Source organism: Numida meleagris, chromosome 6 (assembly GCF_002078875.1).
Source record: "Numida meleagris isolate 19003 breed g44 Domestic line chromosome 6, NumMel1.0, whole genome shotgun sequence".
Classification (NCBI taxonomy): domain Eukaryota; kingdom Metazoa; phylum Chordata; class Aves; order Galliformes; family Numididae; genus Numida; species Numida meleagris.
The window spans coordinates 35,096,046-35,117,608 of record NC_034414.1 but is presented as its reverse complement, the minus strand read 5'-3'; the positions used below and the strand labels follow the sequence as shown (position 1 = coordinate 35,117,608).

The 21,563-nt window shown below is 38.4% G+C and overlaps 1 protein-coding gene across 1 annotated transcript in view; it reads right to left on the bottom strand.

Moving 5' to 3' along the window:
• G2E3 (G2/M-phase specific E3 ubiquitin protein ligase) overlaps positions 1 to 18,584 on the bottom strand; it is a gene marked incomplete in the record, with an annotated part of 23,904 nt that extends 5,320 nt beyond the window's left edge. The window contains 15 exon segments of the mRNA XM_021401322.1: positions 1 to 186; positions 1,011 to 1,183; positions 1,389 to 1,570; positions 2,257 to 2,567; positions 3,659 to 3,784; positions 4,433 to 4,565; positions 4,667 to 4,788; positions 6,237 to 6,353; positions 7,986 to 8,092; positions 9,034 to 9,199; positions 11,622 to 11,746; positions 12,254 to 12,355; positions 14,256 to 14,353; positions 15,777 to 15,828; positions 18,427 to 18,584. Of these exon segments, the coding sequence (XP_021256997.1) occupies positions 1 to 186; positions 1,011 to 1,183; positions 1,389 to 1,570; positions 2,257 to 2,567; positions 3,659 to 3,784; positions 4,433 to 4,565; positions 4,667 to 4,788; positions 6,237 to 6,353; positions 7,986 to 8,092; positions 9,034 to 9,199; positions 11,622 to 11,746; positions 12,254 to 12,355; positions 14,256 to 14,353; positions 15,777 to 15,828; positions 18,427 to 18,570 (2,144 nt within the window).

The window sequence follows — 21,563 nt, the reverse complement described above, 5'->3', positions numbered from 1 at the left end:
AAATAACCCATCCAAAAATCAGCACCTCCAACTTTCTTTACACCTGGTGAGCAATGGATTGTAAAGAGATCACAGAGAGCTTCTGCCGAAAGGTTTTCAGGTTTGTGGCAAAATAAGCTAGAAAATGCATCCGGATGCATTTCCATTTTCTCCAGCAGACCAAGAGTTTTCAAACCTTGCCTAAAACTAGGAGAAGGAGAGAGAGGAAAAACGAACAAGAAACCAAGCATGCATCAGAAAGCCAGTAAGAAACTAACTGTACTCTTACCATCATTAAGTTTATTAAAAAAACAAACAAACCCTCACATTCAAAATTAATTTTTCATAGGTCTCAAGAGATTCAGTTGATTAAAATTTGTCAAAGGTAACACCACAAATCCAGATGTACTGATTCAGAACTTAGCATCCAATGCCTTTTTACTGAACAGATGAATAATTTAGATTTCTAAGGCCAGAGACCAATAAAAAAAATAGTCAACAGTTGCAAATGTCCTCTTCTAGCTGAATTCACATAGGAACACGAATGCAAGCAATGCTTACATTCTAAGTCAGCCAATTTGTACTTGTGCACATTATTACTACTGTAATGGCAGACACAGACTTCCTAATTGGAATTTAAAAAAAACATTAAAATTCTAAACATGTTTAAGCACTTCCAAAGTTTAAAGTTTCTATATTTGACTATTTCTGAATTAAAACTGAGTATAGGCTAGAGATCTTTTAAACTGTAGCACAGCAAAAACCTCTGCACTACAAATGTCAATCTTCCCTTTCATAATATTAAAAAAAGGACTGTGACTAAGTAGTAGAACAAACTAGGTAATAAAATATTTATGACAAAAATTAAACATAAGTAACTATTTCAGTCTTTCAGTTAAACCAGCAAACGAGTATGTCTCATTCATTTAAATGGAAAATATTCGTGAACTTTTGAAATTTAGTTTTAGTAACATACACTGGTCTTAATAAGAAAAATAAAGGGAGCTTGAAGATCCACAAACAAAACAAACCTTTCTAAAGGTGAAGTAATTCTCTTGATTACATGATGGATCAGTAAGTCATTCACCAGCATATCCTTATCACGCAAAGCTGTAACAGGTCTTAAACACCCAGCAGCAGCAAGGAAGTCATAGCAGTCATGCATTGTTGACTGTAGGCTGGACAGACTCTCTGAATATTTTATCTGCATCAGAGTTAGGAATTTGTTTACTTCATGTGTATATATAAATGTATATACATATATTTTTATGAGGAGAGAGGGGAGTGAAAGGAGAGTGGGAGTGAGAACAAACATTTTAATTTGAACTGAACTTATATTTTATAAGCTTGTCTTCATCCCCAAATATAGACTTGTATAGGAATTTTCCAGTAAGTTCAGCTTTATTTACCTTTTTTATTGTCTGCGCTACATCAGCATCAGCAACATCATCCAAATTTGGCTTCACATTCTCTGGACCATAGACAAGACAATCAAACAATATTTTCGAAAAGAAACCAGGAGATGGGCCACCATGAACTAGAGAAACTGCAATCATTTTGCCAGCTTCAAAATACAGATTCTCTTTTAGAGCTGCAAATGAAACAGAATATACTTTACTATATATCCCTAAAATAATGTACGATTTTTTTTAAAATAAAGAAACCTCAATTTAATTCACTCTTACTATAGAAAATGTAGCACTAGGTTTATCATCTGCTGTTGCTTGAAACAGTAAAAGCAGGAGTTTTTATTTAAGAGTACCATGGTTCTTTTACTGCAACTTCTCTAGCTAGTGTTGAGATTGGAGATCTAACTATCATTTCCACTTTGTATCCAATGCACATTTAATTTTGAAGCACAAGAACTCAAGCTGCCTTTGGGTCTTTAGAGATAAATGTTCTAGAAATTTCAAGGAAACAAAAATAAGTAGTACTACAGGTGAATCAGAAAGGAAGAAGCTCACTTACAGAGAACAAAAGCCAAGAAGTTCCAAGTCTAGTAACATGCTGTATTTTTCTCTTTAGAGTTATCAACATTTCAAACTATACCAAGCATTCTTTTATTCTAAAAGCAAACAGTAGTGAATTTAAATGTTTAAAGTTACAATTCCAACCTTTCCAGCTTTTAGAAGTGCAAAGCAAAAAAAAAAAAAAAAACCTCCAGAAAAACTATTTCTATCCGTTCAGGGCTATCATGAACTAACAATCACATGGGCTGAAGACTTAAAAACCTTTAAAGTGACACAGTTCTTTATTCTGGAAAAAGCATTTAATTACCTTGAGGGTCAACTGACAAGTTCTTTGCAGAAGAGCCCTCAAACAATGATGAATTCTGAAGATGAAGCATTAGTAACTGGAAGAAAAGGTGTTTTGACCCAGTAAAAGAATCTGTTTTTATTCTGCTTTTGCAGTTTGTGAACTTCACTTCAATGGTGTTGGTAGGTCTGAAGTTACGCTGTCTAAATCCTTTTAAAGCACTCTTCCAGATATTTTCTGTATTGATGTTAAGCCTTGTAGTTTTTGTATTAATTTGTTGCTTTAACTCCTTCAGTATATTAGAAGCTTCCTTTCTTTGCATTCTTAAATGCCTACAAAAAAATTGCATACATTTCCAGATGAAATCTGTGATTCCCGAAGAACAAGTTATACAGACAGCAACCTATAATCTTTTAAAGATCAGAAACTCTAATCACTTCATCGCATTTAGGTATTGTCAAATTATACCAGTAAAATGTTTGGAGTAGATTCTTAAAATGTTAACTCTGGAGTGGCAAATTACTTTAAACTATGACTAAGAACCAGGAAAAAAAAAAAGTAGAAATAATTACCTTGGCATAATGCGACTGGTTTTCTGATTTCAGTTAAACCAGTGAGGTGCCAAACAATTCTCACACCATTGTTCTATGTTTGAACAACTCAGAACAAGTGAGAAACTGAAGAGCATACCATGTTAGTGATAAAGTTAGAATACTGTGAACTATTTGCTAGTATACATCTTTGTCACTATGACCAAAATGCAATTGTCGAGGAAAAAATGTTTCAATTCCCATTAAAACAATTACTGCACCAGCTATATTTTAAATTGCTACCAAAGCTATTTAGAAGTACACTGTGCACTGAAAGTAACTATTTCTTTCATGAGAATTTGTGGCACATACAGGTAGAATTCACAAGTACTAACACCACCACAAATAACGTTGTGTCCTTGAACTGAATATTCTCTGTTAAAACATGTTATCTTACCTCTGATTTTAGCAAAAATCACAAGCTACGCCTACGGTGTAAATGCAAAAACATTTCAGGATATGTTTAATTTGAAGGAAGCAATTAAGATTCTTTTTACTCCTTAGTCTTTTTCATGAATGGCTTGCCATGCTTCCTTAAGAGCAAATATGTATTTCTGAGTTTTCATCACCTTGCATTCTTACCTAAAAATACTCAGTAGGTTAAGATTCTTCCTTACCTGTCCACTAGCATTTGAAAACAGCAGAAGGCTTTATAAAATTAAGTCTTCAGTGTACTCACTCCATTATTTCAGTGACTATATATAAACACACACCCACATACACTTAACCACTATAGATACATAAACACACACACATCCATCATGTGGTGCAGGAAATATGTATAAAGTCACATGCTAGATTGCTTTTTGATGTACAATAAAAGAAGAAAATACTTTTTCCTTAGGGAGAAGTTCCTGTTTGACATCAGTGGAGATAAAGACATTGCCACTCTATTGGATGTTGGACGTTCTAGGAGTGAGCAGGGTGACAAGTTGTTCTGGCACATTATCTTTGGTGATCTATAAGCAAAAAAATACTTTAAGAGCTACAACCAAAGAATACATAATCACTTCTTATTTGAAGGTAGCAATATACTTTTCCCACTGTTTCAGTACCAAAACTCATTGGTTGGCTCATTCAAATGATGTCCACCAGTGCCTGAATTACAATTTTACAAAGAATAATTCAGTGTTTTATTACGAGGAGGGTTTAAGATCAGTTTTTAGTTGCATCCTACATAAGAGATGGAAGTACTGATTCTACAATCTTTGAAAGTTTTTATTACTGCAGAAGAAAACAAGATTTATAAAAGATGTGAGCAAACTAGATTTCTAGCACACTTAACATTGAAGAATACTGGTAAAGAACCTTTAACTTTTTCCATTTGTACATTCATAGTGACCCCTATATTTTAAAGATTCCTTTTACAAACGTCTAATTTAGTCAAACTAAGAATTAGTTTACATGCCATCCAACATGAATTACTGTAGCAAATTTACAGAGTTCACAGCTTACTCCGAAAACTGCAGTCACAAAACTTTCTGTTCAAACTTGAGTAAAGTTTGCAATTTAGTACAAGAAGTCTCTCCTACAAAATAAGCCATCACCTCCTTATGTTTAAATACTATTTTATGTTACAATCCGTTCTCTGCTATAAGATTACACACTGGAGAAGACAGTTGTGTTGAGATCCAGGTGACTGCCGAGGGAGCTTTGCAGATGGTTCTTCCAGCAAACAAGCTGTCCCATCCTTCTTTTCAGAGGTAGCCAAAGAATGCTTTTTCCGTTTGCTGTATTTCCCTGCATGGTGAAATATATCAAGTTAATGAATTTTCTAGCTGTAAAATATACACGTTATTAAAATTTACCATTAGAAGTCACCATCACATTCATAACATTACCTTTTGCAAAGATGCTTCTGCATTCCACACACTCCCAGTTTTGCTCCCATGATTTCATGGATGAACAGGCCAAGTGAGTTCCACGGGAACCACAAGACTGACAACGCTTTATTTCCCACTTACTAAAATTAAAAACTTATTTTAGAATTATACAGAATAGAGAGACTAGTTAAAACCAGAAACATTCAACAGTAAATGTAATCCAGGCAGTAAATTAACAAGGCATAATTCAGCATCTGATAAGACTGTAAATCATCAAGAGGAACTTTCTTCAGACGATACATACTCCGTTCCTAGGTGCAAAGAAAAACAATTATCTACGTTCTAGCATCCTGTATTAAACACGTATGAGAGGGTGTGCTTCCCCGCCTTGAAAGCCAATAGCTTGCTGCCAGTATTTTGTCCTCACGTTGAGGGCCAGCATTCTCAATATGAGGACCCACTGTTTAGCTTTCTAAAATGTTGAGTTCTGTATCTGTTGAGTAACGTATCTGATTATTTTTACATATTCTATGTAAGACTCTTCATTAATGACAGTATTTAAGTATCTGCTAGAATTTTGTCTTGATTTATTCCAATTTGCTTAAACATACTATAATGGAACAATGTGACTGATACTAGTTCAAACACTGGAGGCCAAAAGGTACAAAACTGAAAGACTACATAAGTTTTGAGATGTACATATACTAAGAATGAATCACGTACACGTATCAAGAATGAACCAAGTGAAGCTTGACCAAATCTTTACAAAGTGAACTTAAAATACCTACAGGGAAAAACCTGCCACAAAACAATGTCTTCAAAGTAGAGGCACCGTCTGACATTTGAGCATACTCATCCCAATGGATCATGTATGTTCCAGAAACACACAAAGCAATTAAAAAGAACACAGAAAGTGAACTTAAAGGTTAACCATGTGGTAGAGCCAAATAAAGCCTTTTACAATATTGCTCAAGTCTCTCTAAGCTATCACCAGTATTCTAGCCACTTGCATGCAAAGGGACAGCACACAGCCATTCAGGCTATGAGGGTTAGAACCATCCCTTCTGTAAAAGGAGAAGCAGAATCACAAGCAGAAAGATTTATCTGTTCAAAACCCCGTTTGCAAAATATCAGCTTATTAAATGATCCAAATGCTTGGTTGTCACTTGAGAACCAGACTGATCTTATGCTGATTAATTTTCATCTAATTAGTATTTTAATAGTTTTCTTGTAAAGGCGTTGAGTTATTAGATGTAGTTAGTAAATTAAGCTGTGAATGAAAGATAGAACATTTAGCTTAGGCACATGCTATTCTAGTTTTGTAGATATATAAATTCTACTACAACTTTTTTATGAAATGAGAATAGGGATACTTGATAATAGATTGGATTGGTTTTTATAAGCTGATGAAGTTTAAGAAAAACAGTATTTAAATATTACTATTACCATGAATAAAATAAATGTTATTTATAAATTGAGTCTTGACTTGAAATTAAAAACCAATGCTGAAAAATACTACAGCTTTTTTCTTTTTTTTTTTTTAATAAGAAGTCCATCCCAAGTTACCTTCCTGCAAAAACTGTCATACCTATCAGGTTTGTTATAATCTCGTCCGTTCTTGCAGAGACATCTTCTAATGTCACAGTGTTGATAACATTGCAGTAGGTCTTGATATGCATTGTCTTCAAGTTCCCAAGATGCATCCCTATCAACAAGGCAGAGAACCTGTTACTATAGCTTTATTTCTGATTATTTAAGTGGGTTACTTCATCTTCTGGAAAATCCGAATGTAGTAGCCACATGAAGATGTTTCAGTTGGGTAACATTTTAGGCAACAACTAAACAACGTAAGGAGGCAAAATAAAAAAAAGTCTAGGATGAAATAGAATTAATTGATGTCATTCAAGATACTAACTACCTACAAAAGAGCCCTTAAGTCTGTAAGTATTGAGTCGATTTGTATTACTGTTATCACGTCACTATCTAGCCCAGAAAGCCTGACACCAAATCGTTTTTTTTTCCCTGTTCAATTTCCTTTGCCACTTCTTTGGATTCTCATAGCAGAAACATACTACTGTTATTCTACAATATACAGGGAAATCCTGAGGTAGGAATAACAAAAATACTACTGTAAAATACAAACTGCCAGACTGTTTGTAGCAGAAATGCTAAGTCACAGCCTGAAACAGTGATTGAGCACCTGGTGGGAAGGCAGGGCCACCTCCCCAAGGGAGCTCAGGTGCATGCAATATACCTGAGTGACCAGAAGGGGTGGAGCCAGGATCCATCACTTCCCAGTCTGCATTTAAGGGTTGGCAGTGGAGGGAAGGGTATCTCACTGGAGACCTCTGCCTACCTGAGGCCTTCCAAAGATAAGCAGTTTTTCTTCCTTTGTTTCTACATCCATGACTGCTGCACTTGGGCTTGTTCTCATTTACTACAGCCTAGGATTGTGCCACTCCACTATTACTGCTGTACTTTCCATCACATGACAGCATTATGCTGTTCCTGTGAAATGTTTATTTGATTAAAGAATTTTTTATTTTTGCATTACTTTGGCGTGTGTTTGTTCTGTCTTGTATTACCCCACTTCCTCACAGCAGACAAACGTACTCGTTTTGACAATCTACTCAAAATGCTATTAAGAAAAATGAGTCAGTATTTTCCAATCCATTATGACACTTCATCACACTTTCTGACTCTTCATCCTCCAAAATCTTGAGCTTCTGTTGCCAGAGAGAATTAACAGTAGTCTCAAAAGATACTAGTAGTTAAAGAATAATTCTCTTAATAAAGAAATATTCCGATCACCTTGTCTCATTCTGAGCCCCATGAAATGGTAGAAACTTAAAACAGCACAGAATTTTAGAAGTTTTTACACTAAATGTATACTTAGCAGTCCTTGAGGAGAAGCTGTATGGCTGGGTAATCAGTGTACTATAACACTGCCTGGACGCAACTCAGATAATTTAAAAACTCAGACAAGAAAATACACTTGTTATCAATCCCCAGGTTAATGTCAAATTATCACATTAAAGAATTGTTTTGATCTTTTAGATAGGTCCCTGGTTTAATCACAACATTTCAAATGACTTTCCAGAGCTTCCTGCTCAGTATCTGAGACGACTAATCTGGCTTTCAACAATTTTGTCTCATAACTAAAAGGACATGTGCTACTTCTTACCAAAACAATTCTACCAAGGAAAGTAGATCTGAAGTTTCACATAATCATTGATGCAACTCTATAGAACAGCAATAAAAAAAAGGTAATGTTTCTAAAGCGTGGTAAATTAAATTATCAGTGCTTTATACGAGCTTACTTTGACAAGTTACTTACTTCTCTGGAATGTGTATACCCATTCTCAACATTTCTTTCTGAAATTTGTCCTTGTTATTACATACTGCGCACCTAAAGAAAAATATCCCAGCACTCAAAGCTTGATACTGTGACAGGAGAGAAAAAAAGGGGAAAAAGGAGAAAACCGAACCAATTATTGAATTACTACCAATCTTTGATTGACAATATATATTGTCTTAATTTCTCTACCATGTATCTTATTAATTCACGGACACCCTCCTGACACAGATTTTTTGCTCTGCTGATAGTCATGATGCCACTTAATCTTGAAGCAAATGCTATTTCCTCTTCCTTTGGAGGAGGAACGAGTGACTCCGGTGGCCTTCTACGATGGAGCAACAGCACTGGTAGACAATGAAAGGGCAACTGCTGTCCTATACCTGGACTTGTGCAAGGCCTTTGACATAGTCCTACACCACACCTTATCTCTAAATGGAGAGAGATGGATTAGATGGGGTAACTATTCAGTGGCTAAACAAATTGGTAGGACGGTCACAGGCAGAGGGTTGTTGTCAGCAGCTCTATGTCCAGGTGGAAGTCAGTGACTAGTGCCTCCATGGGTCAATCTTGGGACCTGTCCTCTTCAACATCTTTATCACTGACCTAGGCAGTGGGTCTGAGTGCCCTCTCAGTAAGTTTGAGGATGACAGTAAGCTGAGTGGTCCGCACTGGTATTGCAGCTGATGCAATAGAAGGAAGGGATGCCATCCAGGGGAACTTGGACAGGGTTGAAAAGTTGGCCCACAAGAACCTAATGAGGTTCAACAAGGACAAGTGCAAGGTATCAGGGCAAGATAATCCTGGACATGCACACAGATTACTAGAGAATTCATTGAGAGCAGCCCTGCAGAGAAGGACTCGGGGTTGGGTCCTGCTGGACAAAAAGCTGGACATGAACCATCCATGTGTGCTTGCACACTATCCCAAAATAATTTTACATGATTTTAAGCTGTTTGATTATTTTTAAAAAAATCAAACTGTGATTTCCATGGATGCAAGGGAAAAAGAACATGAGAACCTGTGTTACCTGCAAGCATTCTCGATGAAACCAAGTATTTTTACAACAAGGACTTCTCAATACACTGTACAGTGGAAGATGTTCAACCAAATCCAGGCATATTGCACACTGCGAAGGTTCTCTAGATTCTTTATCCGGAAAGATTTGAACTGGTTTATGTTCCCAACAGTAAGATCTACAAATGATAACATAAGGTTCCCTCATCAAAAAAATATTTTTAGAACTTTCCTCATAATAACTGAAGATAGCAAATTGAAGATAGCAAAGTGAACTTCCTATCACACCTGTTATTCACAAATAAATCCTCTCTTAGGTAAGATAAAAGGCAAAGATAAATTGTTTAAGGCATCAAGGTAATAGAACAACAGAATGGAAGAAGCACATTGCCAACTTATACCTGCTATATTATGGAGGTGACATATTACTGTCTGTCAATATTTCTTTTGGTCCAAATATTATTCTTCCTGTCTACATCAATGCATGCAGCATGGGAAATAAGCAGGGGAAGTTGGAAGCTAAGGTGCAATTAGAAAACTATGACCTATTTACTACAACAAAAACATGGTGGGACAAAATTGCACAACTGAGGCACGACTGAGGACCACAAGCTTTTCAGAAGAGATAGGCAAGGCAGAAATGGCAGGAGTTGCCCTCCATGTTAAGAAATGGATAGATTGTGAAGAGATGCCTCTAAAAAACAGCCACAATCAGGCTGAGAGATTGTGGGTTAAGCTTATGGACTAAAACAATAAAAGATGTCTGGTGAACAGGGTCTACTACAGGCCACTTGATTAAGGAGAGCCTGTTGATGAGGCCTTCTTGCTTCAGCTACAAGAAGCATCGCACTCACATGCTCTCTCTCTGATGAGAGATTTCAACCATTTGGATGTCTGCTGGGAAAGCAGCAAGGCAGGCTGCAAGCAATCCAGGAGACTCCTGGAATCTCCCGAGGATAAAATCCCAGAACAGATAGGTACTGGACAGACCAACGAGCAGTGAAATGTTACCAGACCTGGTACTGGCCAGTGCAGAGGGGCTCATTAAGGAAGTTAAGATTGGAGGCAGTCTGGGACATAGAGACCATGCCCTGGCTGAGTTTGTGATATAGAAGAATTCGGGCCTGGTAAAGAGCAGATTCAGAACCCTGAACTTCAGAAGAACAAGCTTCCAGCAATCAAAGCAAATACTGAATGAGGTCCCTGGGAGGCTGACTTCAGAGATAAAAGAGCAGAGCAAGAGCTGGAAGCTCTTTAGAGACACCTTTCTGATAGCACAACAGCTCTCTCCTATCTGCGTAAGAAATCAAGCAGAGGAGGCAGGAAACTGGAATGGCTGAACAAGGACCTGCTGGTTAAACTGAGGGAAAAGAGGGACACGTACAAGAGGTGGAAGCAGGGATGTACGGCCTGGGAAGAATACAGAGATGCCATCTGGACATACAGAGGTGGGATCAGGAAAGCCAAAGCACAGATGGAGCTGAACTTGGTGAGGGATGCAAAAAATAGCAAAAATGGATTCTCCAGGTACATTGGTGAGAAGAGAAACAAAGGAGTACACACCCCCCCCCCATGGTAGATTAGAAGGGGAAATTGGCTTCAGACATGGAAAAGGCTGAAGTACTCAAGTTCTTTGCCTCAGTCTTCACTGGGTCAGAAATCTAGACATGAGCCAGCAGCATGCATTTGTAGCCAGGAAGGCCTACTGCATCCTGGCCTGCATTAAAAAGAAGGGCGATCCTTTAAGGTCCCTTCCAACCCAAGCCATTCTATGATCAGAACCTCCAGCTTTTCCTGTGTTTCCACGCTGCCATGACCCCCCCATCATTTAATACGATCCATTCTGACTTTGTACAGTGGATCTACAAGTTCCAGCCAGGGTAGTAAATTCTATAATTTAGGACATTCTCAAAGTAAGAAAATAGACAAGATATACAGCTCTAGAATAAATATTTCTGAAAATGCATTATTTTTACACGTGCTTGACTTCACAGTAAAATTTGAGATATTCATTTAAAAGTGCCTCCCAGACTGCTATCCACCCTGCTAACTCAGCTTTCAATAGGCAGAATGAAAACATAATCAAACACACATACGACTAGTTTGATTACAGACAAGCTGTTACAAAGATGATAGTAAAAGAGCATAAAACCTACATTAGACATTTGACACTAAATTCTTTTCTTCTGCAATCAATCACTAATAAGCAGACCTAGAAGTTTTGTTTGGAAACACAATGGAATGGCTTATAATGTACAAGCAGGACAAACCAAGGGAAGGAATGAGAGGAAATTGCTATTTCCACTAACACACAGGAGGCAGACATACAAAAAAACCAAAGCCATACCCTAATCATTTTAATTCTTTAATAGTGTTGAAAATTTACTTTATATGTACTAGTTATGCAATGTACTTGCTTGCTCTTCACGTTTTCCACAAATCAAGATTTTTTAAAATTTCCTCAGATAATCAACATAATTTATAGTTCTAACAGCCTATTCAAAGGTCATAATTGAAAAAACAAATGATCTCCTGTCTAAATAGAACCGAGAACAAAAAAAAACCAACAACGTAAAACCAACACAAAATCCCAAAACTTACCTGAAGTCTTCCATGAACTGGAAAACACATTCCTTTTGTAGACCACAAGGAAAATGGTAACTTCGCTTGCATTTGGGAGCAACACATCCAATTGAAGCACCCTTTTTCCTACAGATATTACACACCTGGGAAGAATATATTTTAGAAATAAAAACATTACATATCTGAAGCACAATAACTGTTTTCTTGTCTTTTATGCATATTTCAAAGAGAAGACACATACTTATTTCATATAATTTGATTAGGTTTTGTTTTGTATGTATGTGGATTATGACCCGTAATCTGAAATACAAATTATTTTATTGGTAGTTAAATTTAGTTGCATCTACAGAATTACAGCAGATCAGTTTGAGGCTCTGCATAATGTCATAAGGGATTATGCATATGTGTTTTGCTCTCATTAGTTTATCTGCAACACAGACAGGAAATAAAAATATCAGCAAAGTTCTACAAGACTTATCATCTCTTTGGCTTCCAGGAACCTAATACCCTTGTTACTGAAACCTAAAATTCAGATGTTTGAATGGGTTCAGCACATTGCTTGTTGACAAAAATAAACCCACAGATGACACTACGTATATGCTTAATGAAAAGTTACTCTTTTTTTCTTGTAAAGAACAGATCATTCTTACCAGTCTTGCAGCTCTGTTAACTTCTTTCCTAATATCTTCGATCAAAAATCCATCTACACCTTCATCTTCTTCCCCCCTCTGCCAAATGCCACTTGACATCAACTACAAAAACAAATTATTAGAACCATTCATCTACCTAAAGACTTGAAATTATCTATACTATATTGGTCAAGTAGAAGAGACAAATCTAGTCAAACAAAGCTTGGGTGTAAACATTTCATTTGTCAGAGTAGAATAGCCTCTTTCTGGCTCCACTGCCATTCACTGCCATTAGTTAGTGTGCCACAACTAACTCGTATTTCCAGGCACACAGCCAAGTAACCTAATCCCATTTGTATATGCACATGATCATAAAAATAATTAATGCAGCTACGCTTTAGATGATATTCACATAATCTGAAACAATGGGGAACAGTAGCCAGTAATATGAAAATAAAATATTGATACTATGAAAATGTTTATGTCATCCTATAAAGCCCAAGATGGAGTCTTCCATTTCAAAATACCGGGTCTACTCAGATAATTGTCAAACAATTAATTTCATCAAACAAAGCTTCAGAGGAAATAAAATTGAATTAGTTTAGTTGCTCTGAATGACAATTGTGTTGGGGAGATAACTAAGCACAGTAGGAAGTTTCTGTACTGAAGCGTAACATCAGAAGAAAAGTAATTCACTTTAAAGGAGAATTAAATAACAACAGAATCCAGTATTATGGCAAGTCAGGAGAGTTTGATGATAATTTACAGTAAATAGTTATCTCATAAGGTAGTTACACTGCAGACTTCAAATTAGTAGATGGTTTCATAACTTGATATGATGCCTCCTTTATTCTTTCCAATCTCAAGTTATAGTTTCCACAGAAGAAAAAAGAAATCAATACACCACTATTTTCTAAGCACACATTTTTATTCAATATTTTTAGTCTAATAAATGTTAAGTTCCATACCAAAAAGAATCAAGGATGCATTTCTAAGTGTGAGACATTTGGTAATGAAAAATTAAGATATACCACTAAATGCTCTCCTTCTAGAACTCATTTTCCACAGCACTCATAATATACTTCTTTTTTAAAAAAGAAAACAAGCATGATATTATTAAGTTGTACAAATGAAAGTCCACAAGATAACTACAAGAAAGTCCTTAAAATAAAATAACTCACAAATCAGTCATTTGATGCTGAAACACCTTCATACTACTCAGTGTTGCAAGCATGCATTTTCCTAGCTGTTCTGCTCCATCTGGAAAACATGCTTTTTCTGCCTTTTCACTGGGCCTTATGTAACACAAGATTATCACAAACAGACCTAAAATTCTTTTCAACTGATTAAAACTGATTTCAGAAAAATTACCTTTACGTAACTTCTTAATACCTCCACTTTGTCTTAAGGATTTAACATCCAAACTACTAATCATCCGCAGAAACTTGAAGTTTAGAGTTTCAAAGGTAGTATAAATAGAATTTGAATCTCGGAAAATGACAAATGTGATAAATATTAAAATTTAGTTTACATCCACAACTTTGTGCAACTCAAACTTTTATTCAATAGATACTATAGCTGTGAATAATGAGTAGGCTTCATTTTACTAAAGTGAAAACAAGAGCTATTTAAACAGTAGCAACATCCTACGTACTGTCAAGAGAATAGCTCACACCCAAACACAAACTAACGATCAACATGAATAAAGAAAAAACTCTACCCCTTATTCCACAAAGGGGGAATTTTCACATTCCAAATTTTGACACTACGTTTCTTTTATAGAATTGAATACCTCGGTGCAATCCATTCCTTTTCTCTTAAGATGTACCTTCACTGCTATAACAGGCTGGGAGAATGAACTAAGTAATTCATTGAAATGGAGCACTTGACAGGTACAAGCCTTCAAGGCTACAATACTGACTGTTCAGGCTTTACAACAAACTGTTTAGACAAGTTACAGCTATTTAATACTTGCTGTACTTACTATTTTTCAGCTAAAATAATACTACCACTACATACTTACCAAACAATAATTATGAAGAGTCAGATTATATTCTACATAGGTCCTTTTTTCTCCGTACTTTTCAGGGCAGTTATCTGTCCATCCACAGAGAACACAAGCTAAAATATAGAATCATGTTTATCATCAATGAGTCCTGGAATCAATATCGATCAGCTGTAAAGCAGTAACTCATCTCTTTTAATCACATGCATCTTCAAGTAGCTCACGGGATAAAGGACAGTAGATACTGAAGGGGAAACACAGAAATGGCAATTTGTGACCAAGGAATGGTCAGAGAGGGGAAGAAGGCCTGACAGCACAAAGGGTTAAACTGGCTGGAATCAAGAATGCCAGAGACAGAATGACTCCTTGTTAAAGAGGTAAAAAGTTTCCCTCGGTGATAAGGTAAGAAATACTCGTGGCACTGTCTGGTTGCATTTGCACTCAAAAATTACTAAGGGGCCACCTCTGGGCAGCAGAACTGAGGGGAAGAAAACTCAGCTAAGGCATCTGATGCTGAAGCAAGTGTATATAGTGAGAAGGCATCTTTGCAGGCTCCTTCTAGGACTGTGTTTACAGTGGTAGGAATCTGTCTACTGCATCATTCATTAAATTTTTTATATTTAAATACAAACATGTTTATTCATCTCAAGTAGTCCAGTAACAATTATCCATTAACATCCCTGTCTCAGAGAAATACTGAATTCCACAATAAACAAAGAAGTAATAAAGTCTACTATTTATTCCTTCCTTGCATGAAAATACTCCACTGGTTCCACCTGCCTCCTGATTTGGGAGAGGGCTATCACCAAAGCAAATTCTGAAAAAGATTTTGCTCACAACCAAAAAGTTCTTGCGCAAACACCCAGAGAAAATTATTAAACAGCCAACAACGTGCAAGTCTGCGAAATATGACATCTAATTTTTTTTAAATATAATACACAAAGACTTCTTTGTATTCTTATGTGATAATCTTCACGAAGAGCACTAACAGTAGCCAGACTGTCAAGTCACATGCAATACTTTAAAAACACTTATTAGTTTCAAAACATTTAAAAACTTGAGACATCAGTGTCAACTAAGGCCTTGAGAATTTCTGCATTTCTGAAGTTTCTAGCCCATCAGCATACTTGAGCATGCATAGGCAGGGAATATCTTCCCTTCGACTCTCAACAGATACATAAAATAGATTTTTCAATACACTAACATTAAGAACAATCATAGTAGTGAGAAGAAAAGAGGTACTGCTTCAGACTAAGAAAGTGTCTTAGATGACACACCTCAAATGGCTGTGTGACATTTGGCACCTGAATTCCCAAGCTTACTTTCTCAAAACATCTGCAGTAAAGCTTTTAAATATTCTAATTACAGCAAACAAATCCAAGGAAGTTAACAAGTTATTTCTTTTTCATTCCAAGACAAGCAATTCCAACACAACCTGATTACAGAAAATCCACCTGCTCTTTTGGACCAAATAAAGCAATTTATATTTTATACGCAGACTACAGATTTACATAACTATCTGATTAAAGCCTTACTTACGTGGATTTTGAACGTCAAAATTGTTCTTACTCATTCTAGTGAGTTCTTCAAGCTGTTTATGACGAAAAAGAAATGAAGAGTTAAACACGTCTAATGCATCAAGAATTAACGTGATGTACCACTGTTACAGTTTATTCCAAATTCAAAAAAATCCCAAAACTCAGTAAAGTTTTTAAAAGAACAAAATAACTAGTATTAGAATTCACCTGTTATGGTGAGAGATGGAGGTTCAAAGAGAAGGATGCAGAATAAATACACCCATACCACTGGAACACATGTTGGTTATTTCCTCAAAATACCAGCAACATATTTCCTCTTTCGAAAATAACTAGCTGCTCTATTGGAATTTTATACATAGACCTAATTGTACATTCATAGTTATTTTCAACATCAACAATAATGAAGTAATGATCCAAGGAGAACTAAAGCAGCGGCAGTGACTCCTGCTCAAATAAAGATGGTATTAACACGAACAATTTAGCAGAAAAAAAACAGGGAAGGATAGTGACTATGTCGGTGGAGATAGTCTCTGCTGTTTGCAGGATCTTATTCAAAGAAATGCTGACCGAAGTCTAAAAAAAAGAAACATGAGGAATCCAAAATGGACAGGCACACAGAGGAATCTGCACGTTTCAGAACTACATATTTCACACTCTGAAGCAGAGAGTAACCTATTTGGAAACACTGAAGTGATCTAACCTGTGTTTCTTGCAAGACGTAACATACTCCTAAAAACCAGATCAGCATGAAACATTAACACAGATATGCAGGGAGCCAGCCCGGCCTTCCCTGTGTGCCACAATTCCTGGACTACGTGGGGGTGAGAGGTGCATGAAGAAAGTAAAGGTAACATGCTTTTCTTCACGGTAGTCCTAAGAATATTACTCTTCCTCTAGTATAAATTTGAAGCCTTTTAGGTACATACCCATATACACGCAGCTTGCCTTTTCTCAGGAGCTGGGGAATGCTTGTATGAGATTTGCAAGACAAGCAATGTAGGATTGTTGCCCCCAGGTCCACACTTGACCTCACAGGAGGGTGCACAACATCCTGAATACTTGCCAAGGGAGCAAGGAGGCAGCTGATAAATTCCACCTGCAAACTGAAAGCCTGACAGACTCTGAGCTATTGGAGCTTTGGTATTTACAGTTTTGTTTGAACGGTCCTAATACAAAATTTTGCAAATACAGTACTGCAGCCATGTGGTTGAATTTTCGGGTGAGGCATGGTATCAAGGAGTGACAAAGAAAAAAAAAAAAAGGCGGCAGAAGTCTTGGGTCTAAGACTTCTGTTCTATGCCACTGCCGTTAAATATGAACAAAATATTTTCACAGGATATGTTTGCTAAAGAACAGCCTAAAATGAAAATAAACATCGCTGTAACCAACATGGGTTGCGGCAAGCACAAACAACAGCCACATGAACATATGATTCTATCTTCCCCCAGAAACAACTTAACCTTTTCCGAGTTATAAAAAAAAATAAAGACTGCATTAGGGAAAGAGGGAGCAGAAAACACAGCTGACGCATTTTCCCTGTTCTTAGGTTACTGCCATTTCTCACAATTCTGAACCTACTACAGGGTAACGCAGCAAACAAACCCTCCATATAAAATCACACAAGACCGGTTTTACACCTTTTGTATTGCAAAGAGCCATACAAAGTGTAGAAAGCAAGTTTGGCTGGAAACAAGCAAAGCTCTTTCCTCCCTCTCCTTCATGCTGGCTCCAGCAAAACCAACAAAGTCGTTACCCCTCCCCGCATTCCTCGCACTCCTTCAGAGAACTGAACCCTACAGTTCTGATGGCAAGTCAAAGGAGATGCAAAGTCGAGCACCAAAGCTCCATAAATAGGGCTCACGCGTGGGTTCCCCAGGAACAAAGCAATCTCGTTTCAGTCTATCAGCAGGACAGGAACACATTATCACCCACTGTTTACAAGAACGAAAACGTAAGTAAAACGTATTTATTCTGACTAAGCGGGCTAAGAAAAGCCTCCGAATGACAGCAGTTCTGTTAAGTTCCAGAATTTTTTGGTTCTCCAAAATGCGAAGTGTTTTTAACTTTTTTTTTTTTTTTTTAATTAGAGGAAGAGAGGGAAACAAACAAGCACAGCCCCGTGAGGACAGATTTTCAGGTACCTAGTTTGAACGGAGTACGAACAAGGCTGCAGGGAATCCCCCCAGGTACCCTCGGCCTGTGCACCTTGCATTTACGCCACAGAGCCCCGTATCACCTCGCGGTTCGTATCATAGCAGACCCTCCACACGTCGAGGAAACGTAATTCTCCGCGTCTCACGGGAACTCACTCCCCGCCCCGCCTCCCTCCGGACCTCGAACAGCTGATGGCACGACGGGCAACGCGGCGCCGAGCCAGGCTGACCCGCGTCGCCTCTGCTGGCAGCAGCGCGGCAGTTCCCGCGGGCTGCCCGCTCCCGGCAGCTAGGAGGCGGCCGCCCGAGGCGGAGGGACGGCACCGCGCAGCTGCGCTTCACTCGCGGGGAAGCAAGGGGTTCTCTCTCTCCGGGCAGCGCGCTTTAAGTCGCTCTAACGCCCCGCCCTGCTCTCGCCCTCGCCTCTCTACCCCCAGCAGCCTCGGGAGGCCGGCGGCAGCAGAGCGAAGGCCTCAGCTCGCTAAAGATGTTACTCACCCCGAGGGCAGCGCGGCCGACAGCGAGGTCCGGCAACCGCCCCGCGCTGAAGCCGCCCGCGCTAACTGACGGACAATTCAAACCCCAACATCCGCCGGCGTCCCGGAAGTCGGGAGCCAGCCCCTCGCACCGCCCTCCATCCATTCCATCGGCTCTCGGCTATCTTCGCTGGGGCCGCTGGTTCGGCGGGAGGAGTCTTGAGATCTCGGGAATCGGCACTCGGCTGGGACTGCCCTAGGAGGGCTGGCGGGGCCTCGCGCTCCGCCCGCTCTCTGGGGGCGCTGTTGTGATGTACGCGGTGGGCAGCATGAAGGGTCCTCTAGTCCAACTCCCCTGCAATGAACGGGGACGCCTACAGCCCCATCGGGCCGCTCAGAGCCCCCCTCCATCCTGAGCCTGAGTGTCTGCAGGGACAGGGCATCCACCACCTCTCTGGGAAACCCGTTCCAGCGCCTCACCACCCCTATTGTAAAAAACTTCTTCCTTACATTCAGTCTAAATTTCCTCTCTTTCAGTTTGAGACCATTTCCCCATGTCCTTTCACAACAGACACTGCTAAAAAGTCTGTCCCCATCGTTCTTATATAGTTCAGTCTTACTTTAGGAAACAGGTTTTTGTTTTCCCCTGAGAAATTCACAGGGTTAAAAGAAAGTACTATTCTAATGTATCCCACTTGTAAGGATGCTGTGCTGATCTGTTTTTCGTATGCTTGATGGGAAGCTCGCATGAACATAATGATATTTGTTATAGTAAAATGGAATTTTTTAAAACAAGTTTTGTATGTAATTTTTTCATTAATTCTTTGTCGTTTGACTGCTGCTGTCATGGATCAGATGCACACACTGTTGACCACAGTGAACACATCAACTGTAAGCACATGCAGTAAAGGCAACAGTGACTTTACAGGTAGCACATACATACACACTGCAGCTGCACAAATATGACCAATAGAAGACCTTTCCACTTACCAGTTAGAAAGTTCTGGCTGAACTCCACAAGGCTCTGAGTGGATCCTTCAATGGCCTGTCAGTGGATTGAGATATCTGGTCTTTGATATTGTCTCCATTGTCTTCTGTCCTTTAGGGTTTGTGTATCTGAGGGTTAGTGTACTTCTGGCTGTTGTCCAAAGCTTTCATGTTGCATAGATTTTAATTAGATATCCTCAGAATAAATGATTATTGCACATACCCTTAAAGTAGATAAATCTGAAAAATAAGAAGGGCATCTCTCAGTGTGAAACAGAACAAAAACTAGAGACTGTTTTGCTAAAAAGAACCGTGATTTTTAACAAATTATATCAGTTTCCCTAAATACTCAGCATGGTGAGTATCCCATTGTATCCAATAATCTCACATCCTCCTGCTATATGAAAAGTCCAGAATACATTCCATCCTTCTCTGTAGTTTTGAACCTACTGTGATTCTTTCTGTACTCTCTCTGGCTTCCTGACTATTCTAACACATAAAAGGAAGTGAGGAAGTAGCATATTGCCAGTGGAAATGGTGAGCTTTTATTTCATCTTTTGAGAGTCAGGAGCTAAACCCCAACCTCCCACACTCAGGATTAATTTTCTTACTAGTGGTCTGTTGAATAAAGAAGTTATGTTATTACATTACCCACACGTTTTGTAATGTATACATCCATTTCCTTTGCTGTATGCTGATAATCTCAAAATACAGAATAATCAATTTTGAGTCAGCTGACATTGTCTGTTTATTTTTTATTAGGTACTCCTATCCAGAATTCTTCCTTCTAAAGGAGGAACAGACACTTAAATGTTGTGGGTTTTTTTTTTTCCTTTTGACTTCTATTTTTTTTTGTTGTTATTTTCAAATGATGGAGCTGCAAACATTTTTCTAAATTGATGTAAACTTCTGACAAATAAACTCCTCTAAGCATCTGAAGTATGGAGGCTGTCTAGACTCCAACCCATGTAGGGAGATACCGAGTCATGGCATAGCTTTTTAAGTTTTTAGAGACTAACTGTGATGGACACATGATCAGGTATTAATAAAAATAAGAGAATATCTTATAAGTTCCTTATTTTTTGAATTGGCTTTAGGAGAAAGGTGGCCAACTTTTTTTTTTCTTTCTTTCTTTTTTTACTAGGGACTTAGTTCCTTTGCTTTCACATAACCCTTTGAAAAGTATTAGCTTACTATTTACCACCAAACACAAGCTGCTGCTTCTTCTTTTTTTTTTTTTTCCTAGTTCTCCTGTTATCTTTTTCTGGTCCTTGTTTGAATGTTTTGATCTAAAATCACTTCTGACTGTTCTCAGTGTTTTTTAAACTCAAACATACCACCTCTTGGCAGCAGGAATTTCCTCACAAAACAGCAATTTCAGGTCTCCTAGTACTGGGTTGCTCAGATAATAAGCAGGTATGTGAGCTGCAGCAGTTAGGAGTGATACTTCTCCTGCTGTGAAACCGTGTGGTTCATCCAGCTGAGCTCAAATACTGCCTGCATTGCTGTGATCGTTCTGGGTCAGGAGTTTAATGTGCCTATATAAATGCAATACTACTCTGTTTCATTCTTTTCAAACAGGACATAAGATGAAGTGCTTATAATTTGTCCACCCTGAGCTAGAAATTTGAATGATGCTTCTCTTTTGATCTATCTGAACACTGTGATCCGTGGCTAGTGCTCTGCTAAGGGCAAGACAGATGTATTTAATAGACGAACCCTGTGAGAGTAACAGCAATATTGAGGTGAAAGTGATTATATTCATTTTATCCTTTATTCTTGTAAGAGATTATTCTTTTTGCACCTTTGCCTCAAAGCTTGCTGAGGAACACAGATGGACAAGTCCAGACAAGTCCTGGTCAAAGTTGGAAAAATCTTTTATCTGAAGACTTGCAGGCCAGGGGCAAGGAGAGAGATAAGTAGCAGCTTAATGGCCAGTAAATGGTCTTTTGTGTGGGCTCATCTCGAGGGAGATAGCCATTTCAGGGGTGCTGCACGTGACTCCTACCTAAGTGCCCAAGAGCGCCTGCACGTGACTCTTACCAAAGTGCCCCGGAATGCCACGATTGGTTGAAGAAGGATAAAAATGGGACCTACAACCAAGAGAGGTGAGGTCTCTGAGATCCGATTTATCGTGACATGCTATCTGCCTGCTGCCGGACTTTCCTGGGC